General features: G+C 44.2%; 1 protein-coding gene across 1 annotated transcript in view; it reads right to left on the bottom strand.

Moving 5' to 3' along the window:
* Positions 1 to 24,056, bottom strand: part of mgat4b (alpha-1,3-mannosyl-glycoprotein 4-beta-N-acetylglucosaminyltransferase B) — a 366,555-nt gene that overhangs the window by 194,572 nt on the left and 147,927 nt on the right. The window contains exon 2 of the mRNA XM_038796210.1: positions 6,594 to 6,773. Coding sequence (XP_038652138.1) covers positions 6,594 to 6,773 — 180 coding nt within the window. The remainder of the gene's footprint in view (positions 1 to 6,593; positions 6,774 to 24,056) is intronic.

The raw sequence follows: 24,056 nt of genomic DNA, 5'->3' as shown, positions 1-24,056 counted from the left end.
CATTACACTTAATATCACTGCCTATCACACATGCATTGATCTGTTTTAAAATTTGCAATTGACCCACAGACTCAACAGCTTTTACAGAAATACATTCAAGATTTCAACTATTCTTTGAAGCGCTTCCTGTTATCACCCTGAGCGAATGCATGAATCAGAAGCAGGAGCAAGCTACTTGACCCCTCAAGCCTGCTCCACCATTCAATAAGATCATGACTAATCCGGTTGCAACCTCAACCCCACATTCTGGTCTACTCACGATAATCTTTCACCCCTCGTCAATCAAGAATTTATCTAGCTCGGCTGTAAAAAAAAAAAACTTTTGACACTCTCTCCCTCAAAACACAGTGGAAACAAAGACTCATGACTCATGACCCTCTCGAGAGAAAACAATTGTCCTCATCTCGGGCGTAAACGTGCAATCTCTTATTTTTAAACAGTGACCCCCGTTTCTAGATTCTTGCAAAAAAGGAAATATCCTCTCCATATCCACTCAAGAACCCTCAGGATGCTAAAGGTTTCAATCAAGTCGCCTCTTACTCTTCTAAGATCCAGTGATTACAAGCCTAATCTGTCCTATCTTTCCTCATAACATAACCGTCTATTTCTGGTTTAATGTAGTAAACCTTCTCTGAACTCCATCCAATGCATATACATCTTTCCAAAAAGTCAATTGCTTTGGATCCTATGGGGCCTTACCTCCTTGATCAGTCTCTCATGCGGGATCTTATCAAAAGCTTTGCTGAAGTCCATGTAGACTACATCAACTGCACTTCCCTCAGCATAGTTGCAAAGTGGTAAGCGCTGCTGCCTCACTGTGTCGAGGACCCAGGTTCGATCCCGGCCCCCTGTTCCTGCCCCTACTTTATGTACCTACATCATCCTTCTCAGTGGTAATCACTGCTGCATCACGGCATTGAAAACCCAGGTTTGATCCCGGCCCCCAGTCAGTGTGGAGTTTGCACATTCCCCCGTGTCTGCGTGGGTCCCACCCCCACAAACCCAAAGTTGCACAGGGTAGGTAGATGGGTCAGTGCTAAATTGCCCTTAATTGGAAAATATTGGGTACTCCAAAAGTTCCCTCATCTACATATCTATTCACCACCTCGAAAATTCAATGAAATTTGTTAGACACGATCTTTTCCTAACATGCTGACTACCCTTGCCTCTCCAAGTGGAAATTAATTCTGTCCCTCAAAATTTTTTCCAATAATTTCCCTACCACTGATGTTAGACTCACTGGACTGTAATTACTTGGGTTTTCCCTATTTCCCACTTGAATAATGGTACCACATTAACTGTCCTCCAGTCCTCTAGAACCTCTCCTATGGTCAGCAGAATTTGAAAATTAGCGCTAGAGCCCCTGCAATCTCCTCCCTTGCATCACACAACAGCTTCGGATACATCTCACCTGGGCCTGGGGATTTATCCATTTTTAAGCCCGCTAAAACCTCCTCCCTCTTAATGATAGACTGTTCAATTATAATCGCTGTTCCTGCCCCTACTTTCTGTACCTACATCATCCTTCTCAGTCATGAACACAGATGCAAAATGTTCATTTAATACTTCGTCTAAGTCTTCTGGCTCCACACACAGATTGTAAGCCTACTTGCGACACTAATAAAGATTATTATTATTATTAGATTGCCACTTTAGTCCCTAATGGGCCCTATTTTTTCCCTGGTTACCATCGATAAATTTATAAAACACGGTGGGATTTTTCGTTATTTTGCCCGCCAGTGTATTTTCATGCTCTCTCTTCCCTCTCCTAATTTATTTTTTAAAGTACCTCCTGCACTTTATATACTCAAGGGCATCCACTGTTTTGAGACCCTTGATTCAGCCATAAGCCTCCCTTTTTTTCCTTATCCAAGGCTATATATCTCTTAACATCCAGGGTTCGTTGAACTTATCGGGCCCACCCGGGAGGCACGATAGCACAGTGGTTAGCACTGTTGCTTCACAGTGCCAGGGGCCCCCGAGTTCAATTCCCAGCTTGGGTCACTGTGTGGAGTCTGCACGTTCTCCCCGTGTCTGAGTGGGTTTCCTCCTAGTGTTCGGGTCCTCCCACAAGTCCCGAAAGACGTGCTGCTCGGTCAATTGGACATTCTGAATTCTCCCTCAGTGTCCCCGAACAGGCACCGGAATGTGGCGACTAGGGAATTTTCACAGAAGACAGAAAGCAGGAAAGTACAGGCCAGTTAGTTTAACATCTGCCATAGGGAAAATTTTAGAAGCTATTATTAAATAAGTTATATCAGGGCATTTGTATAAATTCATGGCAATCCATGCACAGTCAACATGGTTTTGTGAAATCATGTTTAACCAACTTATTGGAGTGCTTTGAGGAAGTAACATGTGCTGTCGATAAAGGGGAACAGATGGATGTACTATACTAAGATTTCCAGAAGGCATTTAATAAAGTGCCATATCAAAGGTTGTTGCGGAAAATAATAGCTCATGGTATAGGAGGTAACATATTGGCCAGAATAGAAGATTGGCTGACTAACAGCAAGTAGCGAGCAGGCAGAAATGGGTCAGTCAGGTTAGAAAGATGTAACGAGTGGTGTGACAAAGGGATCAGTGCTGGGACCTCAACTGTTTACAATTTATATGAAAATGGCTCAGATGAAGGGATTGAAGGAATGGTTGTCAAATTTGCTGATGACATAAAGATAGGTAAGAAATAAGTTGTGAAGAGGACACAGGGAGGCAACAAAAAATATAGATATAAGTGGGCAAAGATCTAGTAAATGGACTATAATGTGGGAAAATGTGAAATTCCCTATTTTGACAGGAAGAATAAAAAAATAAGCTTTTTATCTAAATTAGAGAATAATGGTACCGAGATCTGAAATGCAGAGGGATCTGGGTGCCCTGATGCAGGAATCACAAAAAGGACAGAATGCAGGTATAGCAAGTAATTGGGAAAGCTAATAGGATGTTATCCTTTATTGTGAGGGGAATGTAATTCAAAAGTAGGGAGGTTCGTAGGGGGGTAATGCCCTGTTCAATTGTACAGGGCATTGATGAAATGAAATGAAAATGAAAAGAAATGAAATTAAAATGAAAATCGCTTATTGTCCCCAGTAGGCTTCAATGAAGTTACTGTGAAAAGCCCCTAGTCGCCACATTCCGGCGCCTGTCCAGGAGGCTGGTACGGGAATTGAACCGTGCTGCTGGCCTGCTTGGTCTGCTTTAAAAGCCAGCGATTTAGCCGAGTGAGCTATATTTGAAGTGCTGTGTACAGTATTGGCCACCTTATTTAACAAAAAATATTAATGTGTTGGAAGCAGTTCAGGAAGGTTTACAAAAACCGATTACCTGGAATGGGAGGGTTGTCTTTTGAAGAAAGGTTTGAGAGGCGAGGCTTGTAGCGTTGGGAGTTTAGAAGAACAAGAGATGACTTGACTGAAACATAAAAGATCCTGAGGGATATTAACAGTGTGATCGTGGAGAAGATGTTTCTTCTTGTGCGAGAACTATGGTCACATGTTTAAAAAAGGCGTCACCCATTTCAAATGGAGATGAGGCAAAATGATTTCACTCAGGGGGGGTCATTCTTTGGAACTCTCTTCCTGGAAAGGTGGTGGAAGCAGAGTCTTTGAATATTTTAAAGGCAGAGCTGGATAGATTCATGGTAAGTAAGGTGGTGATAGTTTATTGGAGTACACGGGATGCAGGTTTGATCTGCATGATTTTATTTAGTGGCAGAGCAGGTTCGAGGGGCTAAATGGCCTACTTCAGCTCTGTCCGTATGTTTGTAGGTACAGGAGCATAAAACTGACATTGAACAAAGATGGTGATATTAGGACAGGTGACCAAAAGTTTGATTAACGAGGTAGGTCTAAAGGAGAATTTTTTTTAAAAGGAGTAAAACGGGGTGGAGAGGCTTAGGCAAAGAATTCCAGAGATTAAGGCATAAAGAATCACACATCAAGAAGTTCCATAGGTCCAGGTTTCCAGCAGTGAGAGGAAACTACAAGGCGCTTCAAAGGTTTTCAGAGCATACAGAATCATTAGGTGCGTTGGTTTTAGCTGATGGGCTAAATCGCTCCCACTACAGAGAACATATTCATATTTACGTTCATATTTCTCTATTGCAGTTCAGGTCATCCCTGGACCATGGGTCAATATCCCAATGCCAATTGAGTTACCCCATCACCTATCGTGACTTTACTGGAACCAAAGGAAAAATACACTTGCAGTCTAAGAGGCAATTCCTGAAATCAAACTCTTTCCCCATCACCCCCATCAACAGTTTTACCATTGGATTCACTAGGTTAATCCCAGAGTTGAGGGGGTTGGATTATGAGGAGAGGTTGAGTGGAGTGGGACTGTACTCGTTGGAATTTAGAAAGATGCGGGGGGGATCTTATAGAATATATAAAATTATGGCAGGAATAGATAGGATAGATGCGGGGAGGTTGGGTGAAAGCAGAACTAGTGGGCATAGCCTCAAAATAAGGGCAAGTAGATTTAGGACTGAGTTTAAGAGGAACGTCTTCACCCAAAGGGTTGCGAATCTATGGAATTCCCTGCCCAATGAAGCAGTTGAGGCTCCTTCATTAAATGTTTTCAAGATAAAGATAGATTGTTTTTCAAAGAATAAAGGGATTAAGGGTTATGGTGTCCGGTCGGAAAGTGAAGCTGAGTCCACAAAAGATCAGCCATGATCTCATTGACTGGCGGAGCAGGCTCGAAGGGCCAGATGCCCAACCCTGCTCCTAGTTCTCATGATTTAGAGGAGGCAGTGGCGTACTGGTATTGTCACCGGACTAGTAATCCAGCAGCCTGGGTTCAAATCTCATCACGGCAGATGGTGGGATTTGAGTTCAATAAGAACCTGGAATTAAAAGTCGAATGATAGTCATGAAACCAATGTCGATTGCGGTAAAAACCCATCTGGTTCACTAACGTCCTTTAGAGAAGAATCATTCCTGTCCTTGCGTGGTCTGGCCTACATGTGACTCCAGATCCATAGCAATGTGGTTGATGCTTAAATTCCCTCTGAGATGGCCCAGCAAGCTGCTCAGTCCAAGGGCAACTAGTGATAGGCAATAAATGCTGGCCTAGCCAGCGATACCCACACCCCATTCAAAAATTCAAAAAAATTCAACAGAGTTTCAAGTCAGGATAAGTTTCCATCAAAGAAATGCTGTTTTTTTGTCAAACTTTTCTAGTTTACTTTTAAATGTTATGGAACACAGTCAGCAGAATTGTTTATGCTATTTGCTTACAAGTATGTGATTCAATGAAGTCAACTGAAACTATTTCCACCGAGTGGGTAATAGAATGGAATAAATTAACAAGGAAGATCATTGAACAGTTGAGATAAAACAAGCTTGTGACACAATTTAGCCGGTGGGCTAAAACTCACCCTCTGCAGAGAACCTATTCTTGTTTCCATTTACATTTATATTAGACTAGCTGGAATGTGAACATGAGGAGAAAGTGCTCGACTCTTTGAGGCTAATAGCCTTTTACAGTTACGAACAATTTCGTACTCAATCTAAAGAGGTTGAAAGGTATTGCTATGTCGCTGAAACAGGACACCATAACTGACGGACACAATGCTTTGGGTTCTTTGGCCTTACTGAATCCCAAAAACTGTTTTTCAAAGAAAAGCATACGCCTGCATGTATTAAGATCTGGAAAATTTTTCTTTTACTTTTTCTTTAGCAGAACATGTCGACACCACACTGAACAATAAATGAAGTGCCAACATCCCTGCAGCAGGGGCAAGTTACTAGAGCTCTTTAAACATAATTACCATCCAGTAACCCACTCACTCCTTCAGTTGCTGTCTATAACCCTTTGCTCACCATCCTGTGCTCAATGGCTTACACTGATTTTGATTCTGGTAACTCCTGGAATTTAAAATCCTGAACCTCGATTTAATATCCCCTCATTTTGAGATCTACGTTCCGCCAACCCTAGCCTCTCACGCACTCCAATTTCTATTCCTTCATCATTAGTGGTTGCACCTTCAGTCCTTTTAGCTCCGACTTCTAGATATCCCTGCTTAAAACTTAGCCGCCTCTTTGTCTTTCTCTGGGCTAGTGACGTTGGCCCTGGCGTGTATGCTGGTGTTGTCCTTATTTTTTCCTCTTGCTTTAGGGCCTGTCCACCACGACTGTGCCGTATCCTGTGGTCGCCCATGTGGATTTTCCCCCTCCGCTTTGCGTTTTGTGGCTTGCCTGTACCTCTAACCCCCTTCCCCCACTCTATTGGTTGCTGTCTACGAGCAGGTCTTGGAACAAGTTGGTGAATGTTTTCCACCTCTTGTGGAAGCCTTCTTCTGACCCATTGGAGGAATTCTGACAGGTCGGATAACCAGTCAGCTTTGGGTGGTGCTGCCGATCGCCAGCCAAGCATGAGCCTCTCTCTCTTCTTAGACGATCCTTAAACCTACCTCTAATTCAACCTTTGATCACATGTTCCAATATCTCCTCACATGGCTCACTAGCAAATTTTATCTCAGTATTACTCATGGGAAACACCTCAGGATGTTTTTCCTACATTAAAGGTTCTACATAAATAGCAGGCACATTGTCCAATGCAGAGTAGATCCAATGTATGATGGAAGGTACCTGACAAATTACTCCAGGTCCTGTTGAAATCCTTCAATGTTTGTTTCTCAGCAATAGCTCGTTTTATCTCATCCAAGACAAGGTTCAGTTCTTTCGAGCGTTTGAGGTTCTCTTGCTCAGCTGCATGCAGTCTGTCGCGAAGTGCCAGAAACTCCCGTTGATAAATATCTACCACATCTCCTGAGAAAATAAAAATATCAGAAGGAGCAAAAATGAGTCATCACTGATCAATAAAACATTGTGTGTACACTTTCAGGCTGTTCCACTTCTACCTATGAGATGAAAGGCAGTTAGTCTATTTTTGTTGGTGATTCGAGGAGAGACATTGGCCTCAGATACATACGGGGGACAATGTTTCTGCTCTTCCTTGAATAGTGACATAGGACCGTTTACATCCACCTGAGAAACAGATGTAGCATAAAGTCTCTTCCGAGTCTTTCAAACATTAAGTTGATTAGAATTCAGGACCGGTATGTTCTTCTGAGGATGAAGGATAAGTATGATAAGTTTTGGGAACCTTGGATAACGAGGGATCACGTGAGCTTTGTCAAAAAGAGAAAAGCATTCATAAGGTCACGAACCTGAATAACATGTTACAACATCCCTCTTTCTTTTTAAAGATACTTCTTTCCTCCGCCCCCCCCACCCTCCAAAGAAGTATAACTATTCACAATACATGTTCATGTTTAGTTACCATTACATAAATGGATAGAACCGATAGATCTAGGAGTGTCTGAAGCATAGAGGTAATCTGCTGGTATGCCCAGATTTTGTAATGGTTATGTGTAGATCTTGCTTGGTCTGTGTACATTCGAGAATTAGGGATTTCACTGTGCAAATCATTTGCTCAGCTAGGCTGTTAGATTTAAGGTAATGAGAAGTAATGTGATCAATATTCCACTTCTCTCACATATCCTTAAATGGATTACCAATAAATTGCGAATCATGATCAATAATGATCTCTCTAGGTACACCAAATAGACTGAAAATAACACTTAAGAGTGTGCGCAATAGTTGTGCTTGACCTATTGTGCTATTGTTGAATGATGGGGTTCTTGGTAAAGTAGTCACTGCCACGGACATGAAAAGAAGTCTGATGCGACTTTTGGGCTAAGGACAAGAACTTATGTGGAATCAGTGGTTGTCTGTGCTGTCAAGGCCCATGCTTTTGACATACCTCACACCTCTTGACAATGACTTTGATGTAATTATTCATACCCGAAAATGAAAATCGCTTATTGTCATGAGTAGGCTTCAATGAAGTTACTGTGAAAAGCCCCTAGTCGCCACATTCCGGCGCCTGTCCGGGGAGGCTGGTACGGGAATCGAACCGTGCTGCTGGCCTGCTTGGTCTGCTTTAAAAGCCAGCGATTAGTCCTGTGAGCTAAACCAGCCATTAGACTGCCTCTCTTAGGAGTCTTCTTGTCCGATCTGTGCCCATGTGCGAGTGATGAAGCTGTTAAAGAATATTAGTTCATAAAGAGTCCAGTATGATCACCTGCCTGCCTTCAGATATCACTCCTCAGGAGATGTGTAACTGATCCCACTAAGGCCAAGATGGTCTCATTTGCTTGTGGACATGCTGAATTGAATCAGGCCATCTTTCAATAATGCTTTCCACAGTTTCTGTGGTGTGGAATGTTTCATCATTTCTTTTTGTAGCTGCTGGCATTTGTATTGTACCAGATCAATTGACAAGACTTTCCTTGAAGCTGCCAATTTTGTTGAACCATTCTGAATATTTCCATGTTAGGCCATGAACTGAGGTGATAGGAGTAGTTTCTATGATTGATCGACCATACGAGGTCTGACTAGTTCTTTGTTAGTCATTAGTGCATGGTTACTACATGCCGGTCGACCGGTGATTGCTGGGTCTTTGGTCTCCGTAATTTATTAAAAATAAATTTAGAGTATCCAATTCTCTTTTTTTTTCAATTAAGAGACAATTTAGCATTGCCAATTCACCTACCTGGCACATCTTTTTGGGTTGTGGGGGGTGAGACCCACGCAGATGCAGGGAGAATGTGCAAACTTCACATGGAGTGTGACCCGAAGCCGGGATCGAACCAGAGTCCTCAGCGCCGTGAGGCAGCAGTGCTAACCACTGCACCACCATGCCACCCTCATCTCCATAATTTAGAACATCGGTGACGCCCAGTAAGATCGATTGTATTTGCACTCCAGGACTATGGATCCTGCACACAAAATAAGCAAACTGTTACACACAGTTGAGCAGTAGTTGGCTTCACCATGACTTTCCATGCCTGTGAATTAAAGTCTTTTTAGAATTTGCAGGGATAGTATGTTGGCGCTGGCACATTGTCAATCTTAGTCAATAACAGATAATTAGCAACTTTCTTCAGGCAAAGAATTTTAATTGTAATATGTCTTTAAGTTACAGCAGCATACCATCACAAGCGAGGAAGTGTGCCATGTGATCCTGCCTCGGTTTCGCTTAAGCATGTGAGAAAAACACAGCCCTGCTGATGTCTTCAAAGCTTTTCTGCGCAGTTTCCATGCTGTGATTTCAACAGTCTCCGACAGAGCAGCTCCATTGCAGTCTGATGACCACAATGTTGAAGGTCGCCTTATGCCTTGGAGCACAATCTAAAGCTGTTAAGTATGTCATACTTAATTTTGCTGCCACTAGTGGCGGGACGGTGGCACAGTGGTTAGCACCACGGCGCCGAGGCCCCGGGTTCAATCCCGGGTGTGGAGTCTCACCCCCCACAACCCAAAGATGTGCAAGGTAGGTGGATTGGCCATGCTAAATTGGCCGTTCATTGGGAAAAAAAGATAATTGGGTACTCTAAATGTATATAAAAAAAATAATAATTTTGCTGCCACTCCGTTATACCACTGCTGACACCATGATGTGTTTTTATAATAGTATAGAGCTGTGATAGGCAACCTAGGCTAATGAGTGGGCCGTATGAATGGCCCTCCTTCATCTCAGTGGACCGCAAGATTGAAATCAGGATTGTCCACTAACAATGACCCCATGAACAAGGTTGAATACATTCAAAACACGCCGAATATTTCATTAGTTATAGAAAATGCTTAATCATTTATATATTAATAGAACGGTCATAAATAAATGGTACAAACAAAATAAATATTTATGCTTTGTACACAGAGGGAGCTCATGGCTCTCAGAGTTGTGTGCAATCAGCATGCATCTCACTTCACTTGCCCTTGTTTTTGCTTTATGTGCGTATCACTTCCGTCATGCCGCTGGGGGAAAAAAATGCATGGACAAAAATCAGTGGAATGTGGCAACCCAGAGTGTGGGTCAGGGTCAACAAAATGTCTCATGGGCTGCACTCAGAACCCAGATGGACCGCACGTGGCTCCCGGTTGTTGATAAAAGCAACAATCATCATCAAGGACTGTGTAAACGTTTTGTGGGTTCATTTATGTAAACTAGACACATAGGAACATGTACACATAAATAGAAAACTTGAAGACAGCAACAGAGCAGGGCAGTGTCTGCTATGTTCTGCTCACAGGCTGAAGTGGAACAGAGGTTGAATCATATGACATACTTCCCCTCGAGTGATGTGATGCTGCTATCCCATAAAGGCACATCACATCATTATTAGGTAGGCAAAATGAAAAGCACATTTATGCACAGCAAGGTCCTACCAACAGTAACAGGCTGATGACTAGTTAATTGAATTTTGCAATATATTGTTTGGATCTTAGCCAGAGCAGTGGAACAACTCCCCTGCTTTTCTTCATATAATGCCAAATAATCTTTCAGGCCCACCTGAACAGCAGACAGGACCTTGGTTTAATATTTCATCCTTCAGGACTGCCACTGAGTAATAGGTACGGCACTACCCCAGCTCTGCACAGGGAGCGCCAACTGCTCAAGACTCTAGTCTGTTGCTTGAACTAACAACCTTCTGACTTAAGAAGCAAGAGAGTTACCCATTGAGCAAAGCTGCCACTTAGCCCAATGGTAACATCCATCAACTTCAAATGTACAGAAAAGTTAACCTGCATGTTCAATACTTATACATTAAAATTGCAAACAAATGAAGAACATTGTTGACCTCAGGAGCAGAAAATGTGGTAAATTCCCAGGAGGTCAGGCAACATCTATGAATAGAGGAAGTTACTAGAAACATAGAAAATAGGAGCAGGAGGCCATTTGGCCCTTTGAGCCTGCTCCACCATTCGCTATCATGGCTGATTATCCAACTCTATAGACTGATCCCGCAACCACCCCCCCTCCCCCCACCATATTCAAGTGCTGTATCTTTTTTTTAAAATTACGACTACCCAATATATTTTTCAATTAAGGGGCAAATTAGTGTGGCCAGTCTACCTACCCTGCACCTCTTTTTGGGTTGTGGGGGTTAGACCCACACAGAAACGGGGATAATGCGCAAACTCCACGCGGGCAATGACCCAGGGCCGGGATAGAACCTGGATCCTCAGCGCCACGAGGCAGCAATGCTAACCACTGCGCCACCTGCTGCCCCCGTGCTGTATCTAACTGCTTCTTCGAAACATACAATGTTTTGGCCTTAACTCCTTTCCGGGAAGAAATTTCTCCTGATCTCTGACCTAAACGGTCTACCCCATATCCGCAGACTGTGTGACCCCTGGTTGTGGACACCCCCACCATCAGGAACATCCTGCTGGTATCTACTCTGTTTAGTCCTGTCAGAATTTTATAGGTTTCTGTGAGATCTCCCTTCATTCTTCTGAACTCCAGCGAATACAATCCTAACCGACTCAATCTCTCCTCATACGTCAGTCCCGCCATCCCAGGAATCAGTCTGGGAAACCTTCACTGCACTCTCTCTAGAGCAAGAACATCCTTCCTCAGGTAAGGACACCAAAACGGTATCTTATTTGTGTCCTCCTTTGTGAAGACAGGACTCCTTTGTGAAGACAGAACCAAAGTATGTATTTAGTTGGTCAGCCATTTATTTGTTCCCCATTACAAATTTCCCTGTTTCTGACTGCAAGACATTTGTCTTCACAAACCTTTCCTCTTCGCATACCTATAGAAGCTTTCACAGGCAGTTTTTATGTTTCTGCAAGCTTATTCTCGTACTCTATTGTACCGAACAATAGGGTACAATATTAAACTTCTGTGTTGGTCCTTTTCTGGACTTAACTCAGGAAACGTTTGCTGCACAAAAGGTAGTGAAAATCTTGAACTCAGGTGGACTTTGTTTTTTTTATTTGTTAATGGGATGCGGATATCGCATGGCTAGGCCAGCATTTATTGCCCATCCTTAATTGCCCTCAAGAGAAGGGTGGAGAGCTGCCTTCCTGAACCTTTGAGGTCCATGCATTGTGAAACAGCCACAATGGTATTGGGGAGTTCCAGGATTTTGACTAGTGGCAGTGAAGAAACAGCCATTTAGTTCCAAGTCAGGATGGTGTGTGATGTAAAAGATCCCACGGCACTAATTAAAAGAGGAACGGGGAGTTCTCTTTGGTATCCTGGACCAATATTTATCCCTCAACTCGCATCATTAAAAAACAGATCGTCTGTCTTTCTCAACATTGCTGTTTCCGGGAGCTTGCTGTGCACAAATTGGCTGCTATGGTTCCAACAGTACTGTGGCTTCACTTCAAAAGTATTTTGTTAGCTCTGAAGTGCGTGAGGTCACAAAAGGCAGCATATAATTGCAAATCTTTCTTTGGAGTTGCACAGCAGAATCTCATCTTTGAGGGTTAAACATGCAGTGATAATTAGCATGCTGAAGAATAAAATCGTCACTCGGTTAATGAAAGCAGCATGCACAATTACTGCCAGCATGCTGAAGTTAAGCACCCGTACTGTTTTTCTATTAATGTGGTAATAACACAACCGCAACTGCTTTCTATGAATAAATGGGCAAACATCAGATGTGCGCTCCCCAACAGAAAACATGCTTGTCATTTATTCTCATAGGTCTGTTCATTCCAGCTGTTGGCTCAATGCTTCAGGTGTCTGCCTCCTCCACTTTGACATGAAGCTCGATTAGAACACTTGCAGAATGCAGATTCTACAGCTAAGAATTGCATTCCCTTCCAAAAATTCATCCTAATTGCTAATTACAAACTAACTCCCAACAGGGGCGGCATTGTGGCAAAGTGGTTAGCACTGCTGCCTCACAGAGCCAGAGACCCGGGTTCAATTCTGACCTTGGGTGGCTGTGTGAAATTTGCACCCATGTCTGTGTAGGGCTTCTCCCAAAGTCCAAAGATGTGCAGGTTAGGTCGATTGCCCAAGATAAAATTGCCTCTTGTCCAGGGATGTACAGGTTAGGTGGGGTTACAGGGGAGTGGGCTGAGGTAAGGTGCTCTTTTGGAGGGTTGGTGCAGATTCCATGGACCAAATGGCCTCCTTCCATGGGGGCAGGCCTTTAGGTATATGTAGGTGTGCAAGGAAGGTTTCCCCACCATTTCGGGTGACATCCCCCTCCTCATTGTTGAAGCGGGTGCTGTCGGTGATGGGTTTGAGGGCGGGTAGGGGGCAATCTCACCAATTTATAGGAAGATTTTGGAGGTTATGGCGTTGCTGGAGGGGGTTACGGCCAAGTGGGAGGGGGAGCTGGGGGCGGCACTGGAGGGGGGTTGTGATGTGAGATGCTGCGAAGGGCGAATGCCTCAACCTCGCGTGCGAGGCTGGGGTTAACACAGTTAAAGGTGGTTCACAGGACGCACCTGATGAGGTCGAGGATGAGATGGTTGTTTGAGGGCGTGGAGGACACTTGCGAGTGGTTTGGGAGAGGTCCTGCCAACCACGCACGTGTTCTGGTCCTGCCCGAAATTGGAGAAATTTTGGGGGCCGTTTTTCAGCACCATGTTAGCAATATTTTGGGTGTTGGACATGTCGGAACTGCAGACGGAAGCAGGGGCAGACATCTTAGCCTTCGCCTCGCTGATTGCTCACTGGCAGGTCCTGTTGGGGTGGAGGTCAGCCTCTCTGCGCCGTAACACAGTGTGGCTGGGGACCTGTTAGAGTTTCTGTATTTGGAGACGGTTACGTTTACCTTGAGGGGGCAATTCAGGGGTTTCAAAAGCGATGGGGTCTGCATTTAAAAGAGCTGGTGGTTAGGGGCGGCATGGTGGCGCAGTGGTTAGCACTACTGCTCATGGTGCCGAGGACCCGGCTTCGATCCCAGCCCCGGGTCACTGTCCATGTGGAGTTTGCACATTCTCCCCATGTCTGCGTGGGTTGCACCCCCACAACTCAAAGTGCTCAGCTGCTCATGGGGACTTAGGGTGGGTGTGGGTGGAAAAGGGGGCTATTCTTTGAGTTATTGGGATGTTGGTTGGTAGAGTGAGGGAGGGGCTTTGTTGTTTTGTATTGTTCTGTTTCATGTATAAAATGTTAAAAAACAAATAAAAGAATACATTGATGCTATTGACCTCAATTATTCCATTTATAATGACTTATACATTCTCACCACTTGGCTAAAAAATGTTTCTCCTGAATTTCCCTATTGGATTTATAAGAGACTTTGTTATATTTATAACCCCTAGTTCTGGTCTCCGCTGTAAGTGGAACTATTTTCTCTTCGTGTACCGTATTAATGAAGGCATTTGTCAATTTTAAACATATTCTAAAGGCATCTCTACCTTCACTTTCCTAGGGAAAATAGCCCCAGCTTGTTCAGTATTTCCCGAGAGCTAAACTACAGTCTCAGAAAAAGGGGTCGGCCATTGAGGTTTGAAATGAAGATAATTTGCTTCACCCAAAGGATTGTAAATCCATGAAATTCTCTACTCCTGAGAGATGTGGATATTCAATTCTCAAGACAGAGGCCATAGATGTTTGGGTTCAGAGGTATGGGAATAGCGCAGAAAGATGATCATCAGATACAAGCTTGATGACTGACCAAACAGGATTGAAGGGCCTATTCCTGCTCCTAGTTCTTGTGCTCTGATTATTTTGGCAAATCCTGCATCTATGCCAAGAGTCTCAACTACTCTTTATGGTACAAGTTCCAGATTCAAACCAAATGTCTGACAAACAGGTTTCCCCGCAAACAGTGTAGTTGCGTTTAAGGTTAAGACAGGTTCCACATGAGGTATGAAGAAATAGAAGGATATGTTGAGAGGATTAGTTGGAATAGGGCGAGGCTGTCTCATTTAGGCAATAAACACCAGCATGAACCAGTTAGGCTGAAATGATTACATCGAGCTTACAGCACGGATCAAAAGCAGGATTGTTCTTTCACCATGCTGTATGTATCCTGTGATTTGGTGCAAAGTTCAGATCGAAATTCTGTGACAGTATTTGTTGGGGCAGAGGCAACCTTCTCGGGGAGGTGGTGGTGTAGGCGTAGCATCCCTGGACTAGTAATCTAAAGGCCCAGGCTAATGCTCTGGGGACATGGGTTCGGGCAGTTGGAGGAATTTGAAATCAATTAATTCAGTAATCTGAAATTGAAAACTAATCTCAGTAATGATGACCATGGACCTATCAAGGGTGGCATGGTGGCACTGCCTCCTCACAGCGCCAGGAACCTAGATTTAATTTTGGTGACTGTGTGTGGAGACCATACATGCTTTGTCTCGTGGATTTCCTCCGAGTGCTCTGGTTTCTTCCCACAGTTCAAAGTTGCGCAGGTTTGGTGGATTTGACATGCTAAAATTGCTCCCTAATATCCAAAGATGTGCAGAGTAGCGTGGGGAGATTGGGCGGGGTACTGGGCCTAGATAGGGTGCTCTTTCAAAGGGTCGCTGTAGACTTGATGGGCCAGATGGCCTCCTTCTGCACTGATTCTATGGATTATTCTATTGTCGTCGACTGTTGTAAAAATGAGGTGGGTCACTAATATCCCTTAGTGAAAGAATAAAAAGAAAATATTAAATGAAACATCATGGTTTGCGAAGAGTTCTTCAAATTAAATAAGCCATTGTTGTTTTAATCCATTTTTGGACTTAAGTGCTTGTTCACTTTCAGTCATGATTGAGGTGTTGCACTTTTTCTCTCTGATTGCATGTTTTTCAAACGGTATACATCCAGTCAATCAATAGGTAACCGTAAATGCAGTTTCCACACTTGGTTAGGTAATCAGTACTTGTATTTACTCTTTCAACAGCAATCTTGTATTTATATAGCACCATGAAAGATATGTCGATCGGGTTAGAAGGAGCCCATGTGGGGCATAAACACCAACCTGTTTCTGTGATGTAAATTCTATGCAGTTTTATCTGGCCCAACTCTCCCTTGGAAAAAGACAGGTTGATGAATACCTTCAAGAGAAAATGAGGGCCCTAATGAATTTAAATAACTCCCTCTTCGGCTCAAAGCAAATTATGAATCAAAAATCTATCTGAACAAATCATAAGGGATACTTCGCATTAGTGAATTGGCTCCTCATGTCTGCATGACTCTCTGACAAACTAATCAAACATTGCTTTGACAAAGAGTCATCCAGACTCAAAACATTACTCATTTTTCTCTCTACAGTTGCTCAGACCTGTTGAGATTGTTCAGTGTTTTATGTTTTGGAATCAAATGTTGCAACTGTGTTGTATCAAGCTAACCTGGCACATCATTTCTGTGAATCATGCTTATTTTTAAATCCCTTCTGTATTGTATCAGATTTTTTAAAAAAAATCAATACCATGCTAAACCTTGGACAAAAAAAGCATCAAGTTAATTTAACTGGATTCTAGCATTGCTGAATTCTACTGTACTATAGAGGCCCATTGTGAAAGCATGCAAGAATCACTCCCCCCTCGCCCTCTTTCCCATCTGACCATCCTAATGTAACTGGTGTTTGCACCGACAAAGTCAAGTGAGAATATAAACTTGCTCAAGGCACATGTCCTAAAATTATTCACCTCTGCCATCTATTGCCTAGTGTAACCCAGGGGAAAATCGCTGGCTTAATTTAAAAAAACATAGCTACTGGTGTCAATGGATACAATCACACATGAGCTGCATGTTCATCCATGTAGAAAACTGCCTTGAAACCACACAAATAAAATTGGGACAGTAATGTTTATCTCTTAAAATTGACGTGACCACTCAAAACTGGTCCACAATGTTGTGGAAACTTCCAAGTCCCCTCTTAAATCATACATTGGGCATGATGCTCTGGCCACGTCGCGCTCGAGAGACAGCAGAGAATTAGGGAGAATCAGCGGCCATTATCATCAGATTTCAAAATAAGTTGGCTGTTTTTATCATCAGTGTGTTCAGACAAGCGAGAAACTGTTCAACCTCCGAAGCTTCCAAGCCAGCACCAAGACCACTCCAACCTCTGTCAACGAGCTGCAGTACGCAGATGATGCCTGTGTGCATGCAAACTTAAGAGGCCAGGATACAACCATCATTGACTCATTTAGTAAGGCATTAGAGAATGGGCCTCAGACTAAACATCTAGAAAACAAAGGTTCTCTACCAGCCCGATCCTGCCGCACAAAATTGCCCCCAACTATCAAGATCCACAGTGAGCCCCTGGGCTTCTCATACCTGCGGAGCCTCCTCTCGACGCAAGCAGCCAGAGACGATGAAATCGAGCATCGACTCCAATGTGCCAGTGCAGTGTTCAGATGCCTGAGGAAGAGAGTGTTCGAAGACCGAGACCTCAAACCCAGCACCTAATGGGCTACAGAGCAGTTGTGTTCCTCGCACTTCTGTATGCATCAGAAACATGGACAATGTACTGCAAGCATCTCAAACCCCTGGAGAAATATCACCAACGTTGCCTCTGCAAAATCCTGCAAATCCACTGGCAGGATAGGCATACCAACGTGAGTGTCCTCTCCCAGGCCAATATCCCCAGTATTGGGGCACTGGTCACACTTGACCAACTGTGATGGACAGGCCACATTGTCTACATGCCCGACATAAGACTCCCGAAACAGGTGCTCTACTCGAGTTCCGCAATTGCAAGCGATCGCAAGGAAGGCAGAGGAAATGCTGCAAGGACACTCTGAAAGCCTCCCAAAATAAATGCAACATCCCCACTGACACATAGGAATCGCTTGCCTCAGAATGCACCAACTAGAGAAAAAGCATCCGCGAAGGCGCCAATCATCTCGAGCGCCATAGGGTTGAGCAGAGGCCAAGTGTAAATAGCAAAGGAGAGCACAAAATCCAGAGCGTCCCACCCACCTCATTAATCACCACCTGCCAAACCTGTAGCAAAGTCTGCGAATTCATGATTGGACTATTCTGCCACACCTTCAGCCACCTCCCTGGAGTGGAAGCAAGTCATCAGACTGGTCATGGCAGTGGTTCACCTTCACATGGGCAACTAGAGACAGTAACAAATGCTGGCCTAGTCAGTTACACCCAAATCCAGAGAATACTTTCCTGTCATTCTACCATACAACCAGAATGAAATAGGCTGGAGTATATACATCAGTCATGTGGGCTACTACATTTTCAGCAGGTATATGTAATATTTACAACACCTGCCTCCCGAAATAAATTCCAAACACATCAAAGTTGCATGATAGTAATACTATGTAGAAGTTACTGAGTTATTTATATTTTAAAATATTGATGCACTATGTTATTATTTACCCAGAACCCCATCTTTGCTGGCTCACAATGCCTCCTATTCCTGCAACATTTGATTTTAAATTCATCATCCTGTTTTCAAATCCCTGCACAACCTCACCTCGCCTGATCTCTGTAACTTCCTCCAACTCTTATTTTTATTTATTTACTTTTTAAATTTAAAAAAAATAAATTTAGAGTACCCAATTCTTTTTTCCAATTAAGGGGCAATTTAGTGTGGCCAATCCACCTACCTTGCACATCTTCTTGGGTTGTGGGTGCGAAACCCACGCAGACACGGGGAGAATGTGCAAACTCCTCACTGACAGTGACCCGGGATCGAACCCGGGTCCTCGGCGCTATGAGGCAGCAGTGCTAACCACTGCGCCACCGTGCTGCCCTTCCTCCACCCCTACAACCAGAGGTATTTGCACTTCTTCAATTCTGGCCTACTGCACATCGGGTTTTCATCACTTCACCACTGGCGACCATGCCTTCAGCTGTCTCGGTGCTGAAACTCCTCCTGAAGGTGCTCCACACTTTTGACCAACAATCCCAATATCCACTAATGTGATCAGATTTTGTCTGATTTCACAGTCAAAAGAATTATTATGAGTCAGTCTATTTGTCACTGAAAGAAGTTAAACTGGGAGCAGCAGTGGATCGAGTCCACTGTTACAGCGATCCATGTGATTGGCCTAATAAAATCGATTAAAACAAATCAATTTAAAGCTGTGCTACTCAAACAGGTAAACCAGGGAATCACCAACTAACAAGACTCATTCAAATTAAAATTAGATGGATTTATATCAGAACTTAGTATTTTTGGATCTAAAGTAATTGGAGAGAGGACATGTGGTAAGGGCAGCTCGCTTGGAAGAAACATATATAACTGCTTTGCTTGTATATAGTAGCCAGCTACACTTGCAAATAACAAGCTTCTCAAACCCACAATCTCCATGAACTTGAAGGACAACTGCTGCAGGCACATGGGAGTATCAACACCTTGAAGTCACACAATACAAGGAAATATAGGGGTGGAAATGCTTATTGTACCATGTTTATGTCGCTGTTATTGTTATTATTATAAAAACTTGCAAATACGCTAATAAAAATATTTTTTAAACAACATGGAAATATATTGCAATTGGGTCAAAAACCTGGAACTCGCGAACAAACCAAATTGCGGGAGCACCTTCACCACTAGGACTACAACAGGCAGTAGGGGAGAGGCAGAGAGGGAAAGAAAGGAAGGGAGAGAAGGGGCAAGAGGGGGAAGGGGTTGAGGGGAGAGAGGCGAGGAAAGAAAGGGAAGGGGGAGCAAGGGAAGGGGGAAGGATCACTTTTGCTGGCCCAAAGTAAAGTAGGAAAGCCTGATTTGAAAATAAAAGTACGTGAAATGTGCTCTGATTTTCATCCAAACTCTCTTTCCTGGCCAATTATACAATGAAAAATCAGTTTTAGTCTCCAGTGGCCAAAATCACAGGTACCCAAATGGTAACCTACATTTCAGTAATATCCTACAAATGGTTTAGAAATTTAATTTTCTGAAATATTCTCGAGAGCACCACAAGAGAGAATTAGAAAGGGAACCCACTGCAAAGTTGAAATGTTAAACTTTGTGGTGAAACAGGATCATTGGGGAGAGATCCGACCCTGACACAGTGAACAGGTTAATCGGACTGAATTATGATGGAAATCAACATTTGCAGAGTCTCTGGGCCAGCATATAAGATATGGGTTGATACATTTAGGTTGGAGTAAAGAGTCCAGGTCAAATAAAGTACAAAATGTCATGATGCAGGAACTCACATTATTATACAACAGATGTTCCGAGAGTTAGATCAAAACATCAACTAAATCTATTCAGGGTCAACAATCCAGCAAAATACCATAGGCGTTATGTTACTGGACTATGATTAATGATCTGAAGACACGAGTACAAATCCCAGTGCAGCAGCTCGGAATTTCAATTCAGTAAATAAATGAATTTGGAACAAAAAGAGTTAGTGGTGACCATCACTAATGTATTTTAGCAATTCTAGATTCACTGCAAATTGCTCAACTCTTAACTGCCCATTAAAAGGGCACAGCAAGCCACTAAGCCAAGGGCCTTGCCAGTGACACCCACATCCTGTGAATGAATATAAAAATTGTCAGAGTCAGACTCTCAGCATTTCAGACAGCCTTTGCTGTCTGCAGAAAGCCTCCATGCTTTTTGTGCATTTACCAAGCAACAACTTGAGATTAATACAGAGGACATTGCAACATTTCACAGCTAAATGAAGCGAACACTTCAACACAAGCCCCAAGTATTTACTCTACACAATGACTGCTGCAAAACTCATGCCAACAGAACCTTTCTTTGAAAGAAGCAACAGCTTGGGAATCACTCGTAGTAATACAAAATGTACGGATGCCTAATTTGTGTCAAATTCTTTTGTGCATTATTGCATTGGAATAGGAGTTTTAAAAAAAAATTTGTTCATGGGATGTGGGCCTCGTTGGCTGGGCCAGCACTTGTTGCCCATGAACTGAGTGGCTTGGCCTTAGGCAAGTGCCATTTAGTAATTGTCCCCAGAAATGGGGACCAAATGGAACGGCACTCGTGGGGGGTTTCCAAGGGGATCGAAGGCCCCCAGCTGCATGCGGTGTGGGCAGGGTGGCACTGCTGGTGCCAGCTGGGTACCCTGGCACTGCTACCCGGGGATGGGAAATTTAAAAAAATGTACTGAGTGGCTTGATTGACCATTTCAGAGGGCATTTAAAAGTCAAAGAACAATAAAGCACAGGAACAGGCCCTTCGGCCCTCCAAGCCTATACCGGTCACGATACTACCTTTAGCTAAAACCCTCAGCACTTCCGAGTGCCGTATCCCTCTATACCCATCCTATCCATGTATTTATGGAGAAGCCTTTTGAACGCCGTTAATCTATCTGCTTCCACAACCTCCCCTGGCAACAAATTCCAGGCACTCACCACCCTCTGTGTAAAAAACCTGTCTTCCACATCTCCTCTAAACTTTGTCCCATGGACCTTAAACCTATGATGACTGACCCCTCCACCCTGGGAAAGAGTGCCTGCCCAGCCACTCTATCCATGCCCCTCATAACCTTGTTGACCTTTATCAGGTCACCCCTTAACCACATTGCTATGGGTCTGGAGTCATATGTAGGCCAGGCCAGGTGAGGACAGCATATTTCCTACCTTGCAGGACATCAGTGAACCAGGTAGGTTTTTACCAATGGTTTTCTGGTCTTCAATATAGTTTTAATTCCAGATTTTTATTGAATTCAAATTTCACCATCCCACCATGGCAGGATTTGAACCCAGGATCCAAGAGCATTACCCTGGGTCTCTGTATTACTAATTCCATTATGCCATTGCCCCCCAGAGTAGGCCATTCAGCCCCTCAAGGCACTTTTCAATTAGATCATGGCTGATCTGCACTTCAACTCCATTTAGCCACTTTTGTTTTATGTCCTTTGATACCCATTTCAATGGAGATGACGATATTTAAACGAAATGTATCAACATTTTTACTAATGTAGCAAACAGCATAATCTTACAATTAGATGCAAGCCATTTAAAGGAGAAATCAGAAAGCGTTTTTTCAACATAAAGAGTAGTACACACCTGCAAATTCTTTCCCCAAAAAGGTACTCTATGTGGAAAAACAATAGAAACAGTGGTAACCCAAAGAAATTTGGAGATTTAGGTACATGAATTATGGTACACGATGGTATAGTTGTTAGCACTGCTGCATCATGGCACGAGAACCTGGGTTTGACCCCAGCCCCCTGTCCGTTTGGAGTTTGCACATTCTCTCAGTGTCTGCGTGGGTTACACACCCGCAAGGCAGGGTAGGTTGCCCCTTAATTGGAAACAAAAATAATTGGGTACTCTTGAATTTTAAAAAAATTTATTGTTCTTTCACTAGGCCAGCATTTGTTGTCCATCTCTAATTACCCTCAAGAAGGTGGTAGTGAGCTGCCTTCAGGAACCACTGCTGTTCATGTGGTCTGGGCACACCCACAATGCTGTTAGGGAGGGAGTTCCAGGATAGCGACTCAGCAATAGTGGGAAAGTTAGGGTAATGTAGATTTATTTCAATGATGCCTAGATTCAAAAGGGTTAACTTTTCAAAATGGAGATCACTGGGTTTGCGTTAGGTAAGGTTATTGAGGAAAATATTCCTGTGAATTTAATCCAAAACATCCAGAATGAAACCAAACTTGATGCTCATGGAAGAGAAGAGTTGCGATCAAAACTAATTTTGTTTAACCTACATAAACCCATGACCGCATTTATTTATTTGCTCGAGCAATATTTATGCCGATGAAGCAAAAATTGTTCTCCCAATTGCCTCGTTGGTTTCTTTTTTTCATTTTAAAGACATTGAATGGATTATTTATCTCTTCACTTGTAACTACAGGCTTCTGAAGTATTGTAAATGCCCAATCAGCGCAGCTGTAAACTGATAATTTGCATGAACAGCAAAATCTTTATTGCACGGCAGCAATGTAAAATTACACAACAAATATTTCACAACATAATAGAATGGCTACAACTCAAAAGGCCATTCTGCCCGCTGGGTTCAAGTTGGCACTTTGGAAGAGCAACTCACCTAGTTCCACTACGTTCGCTGTGCCTGGGCGCAGGTGGCAGAGGCCGTCAGTGAAACGGATAACACCATCTGGGCCGACCTGCAGTGTCTTAAAAAACTGCACAACTTCCTCAGGGCGGCCAGGGTGAGTAGGCAGCACCGTGCCCCTGGCACCAACCCTCATCCCACACACCCGTTACCCCACCCCTCCTCACCAACCCGTAGGACAGCCGGACCCCCATCCTGCACCACATGCCAGCACCCATACCAGCCGCCATGGCCGAGTGCCTTGACCAACCAAAGCCACCCATCCCCTGGACTGCATGACCCCCCTCCCCCACCCCAGGAGAACACCGTTCATAACTGCAGGGAGGAAGAGAAGACTGGAAGGGGACCGCCAGACCTGCTGCCCCTCACCGTGGCAGAGCAGTGGGCCCGAGGAAAGGGAAGTCACCAGGGTGGAGATCGGCCTCAGAAGTGAGACCCCGCTTAGTTGCAATTCTCCATGACAAGTGTGTCATCACCCCCCCCCCCCCCCCCACCCCCCCCCCCCCCCCCCTAGAACACCCTAGTCGGTGAACCTGGAAGCGGTCAGAACGCCCCGTGCTAGTTGGCCCTGGCGTGCACATTATGTGGCCTCCCATGCCTGCCTGGGCACCATGTCCTGCCTATCCTTGCCCTACCCCGCATCCTCCTCGTCGGACGAGGACTGGCGTTCATCCTCCTCCTGCAGCACGTCGCCCCTCTGCTGCGCAATTAAAAGAGTATCCAATTATTTTTTTCCAATTAAAGGACAATTTAGTGTGGCCAATCCACCTAACCTGCACATCGTTGGCTCGTGGGGCTGCAAACTCCACATGGACAGTGATCCGAGGCTGGGATCGAACCCGGGTCCTCAGCGCCGTAGGCAGCAGTGCTAGCCATTGCACCACCGTGCTGCCCTGCTGCACAATTATGTGGAGGACGCAGCAGGTTGCGACAATGCGGGTGACCTTCCCAGTGCCATACTGAAGGACCCCTCCAGAGTGGTCCAGGCAGCTGAACCGCTTCTTCATAATGCCAAAGAACAGCACGATAATGCCCCCAGTCGGGCGTTGTAGCGGGTCTTTGCGACAGGTCTGTGGCCTCTGGATAGGCATCATCAGCCACGACCGCAGGGGATAACCCATTGTCCAGGCACCAACCCCCCCCCCCCCCCCCCCCCCCCCCAAAGCAGGTGGTGCGCCTCAAAGAGGTCGGGAATCGTTGTGTGCCAGGGAACACTGCCCGGGTATTGGGCGCAGACGTGCACGATGCCTATCTGATGGTCACATATAAGCTGCACATTTGAGTGGCACCGTTTTGGTTTGTGTAGAGCAGCCTGTCATCTGCAGGTGTT

The sequence above is a fragment of the Scyliorhinus canicula genome, chromosome 4, assembly GCF_902713615.1.
Source record: "Scyliorhinus canicula chromosome 4, sScyCan1.1, whole genome shotgun sequence".
Classification (NCBI taxonomy): domain Eukaryota; kingdom Metazoa; phylum Chordata; class Chondrichthyes; order Carcharhiniformes; family Scyliorhinidae; genus Scyliorhinus; species Scyliorhinus canicula.
Note: the sequence above shows the minus strand (reverse complement) of the source record. Positions and strands in the feature narration are given on the sequence as shown.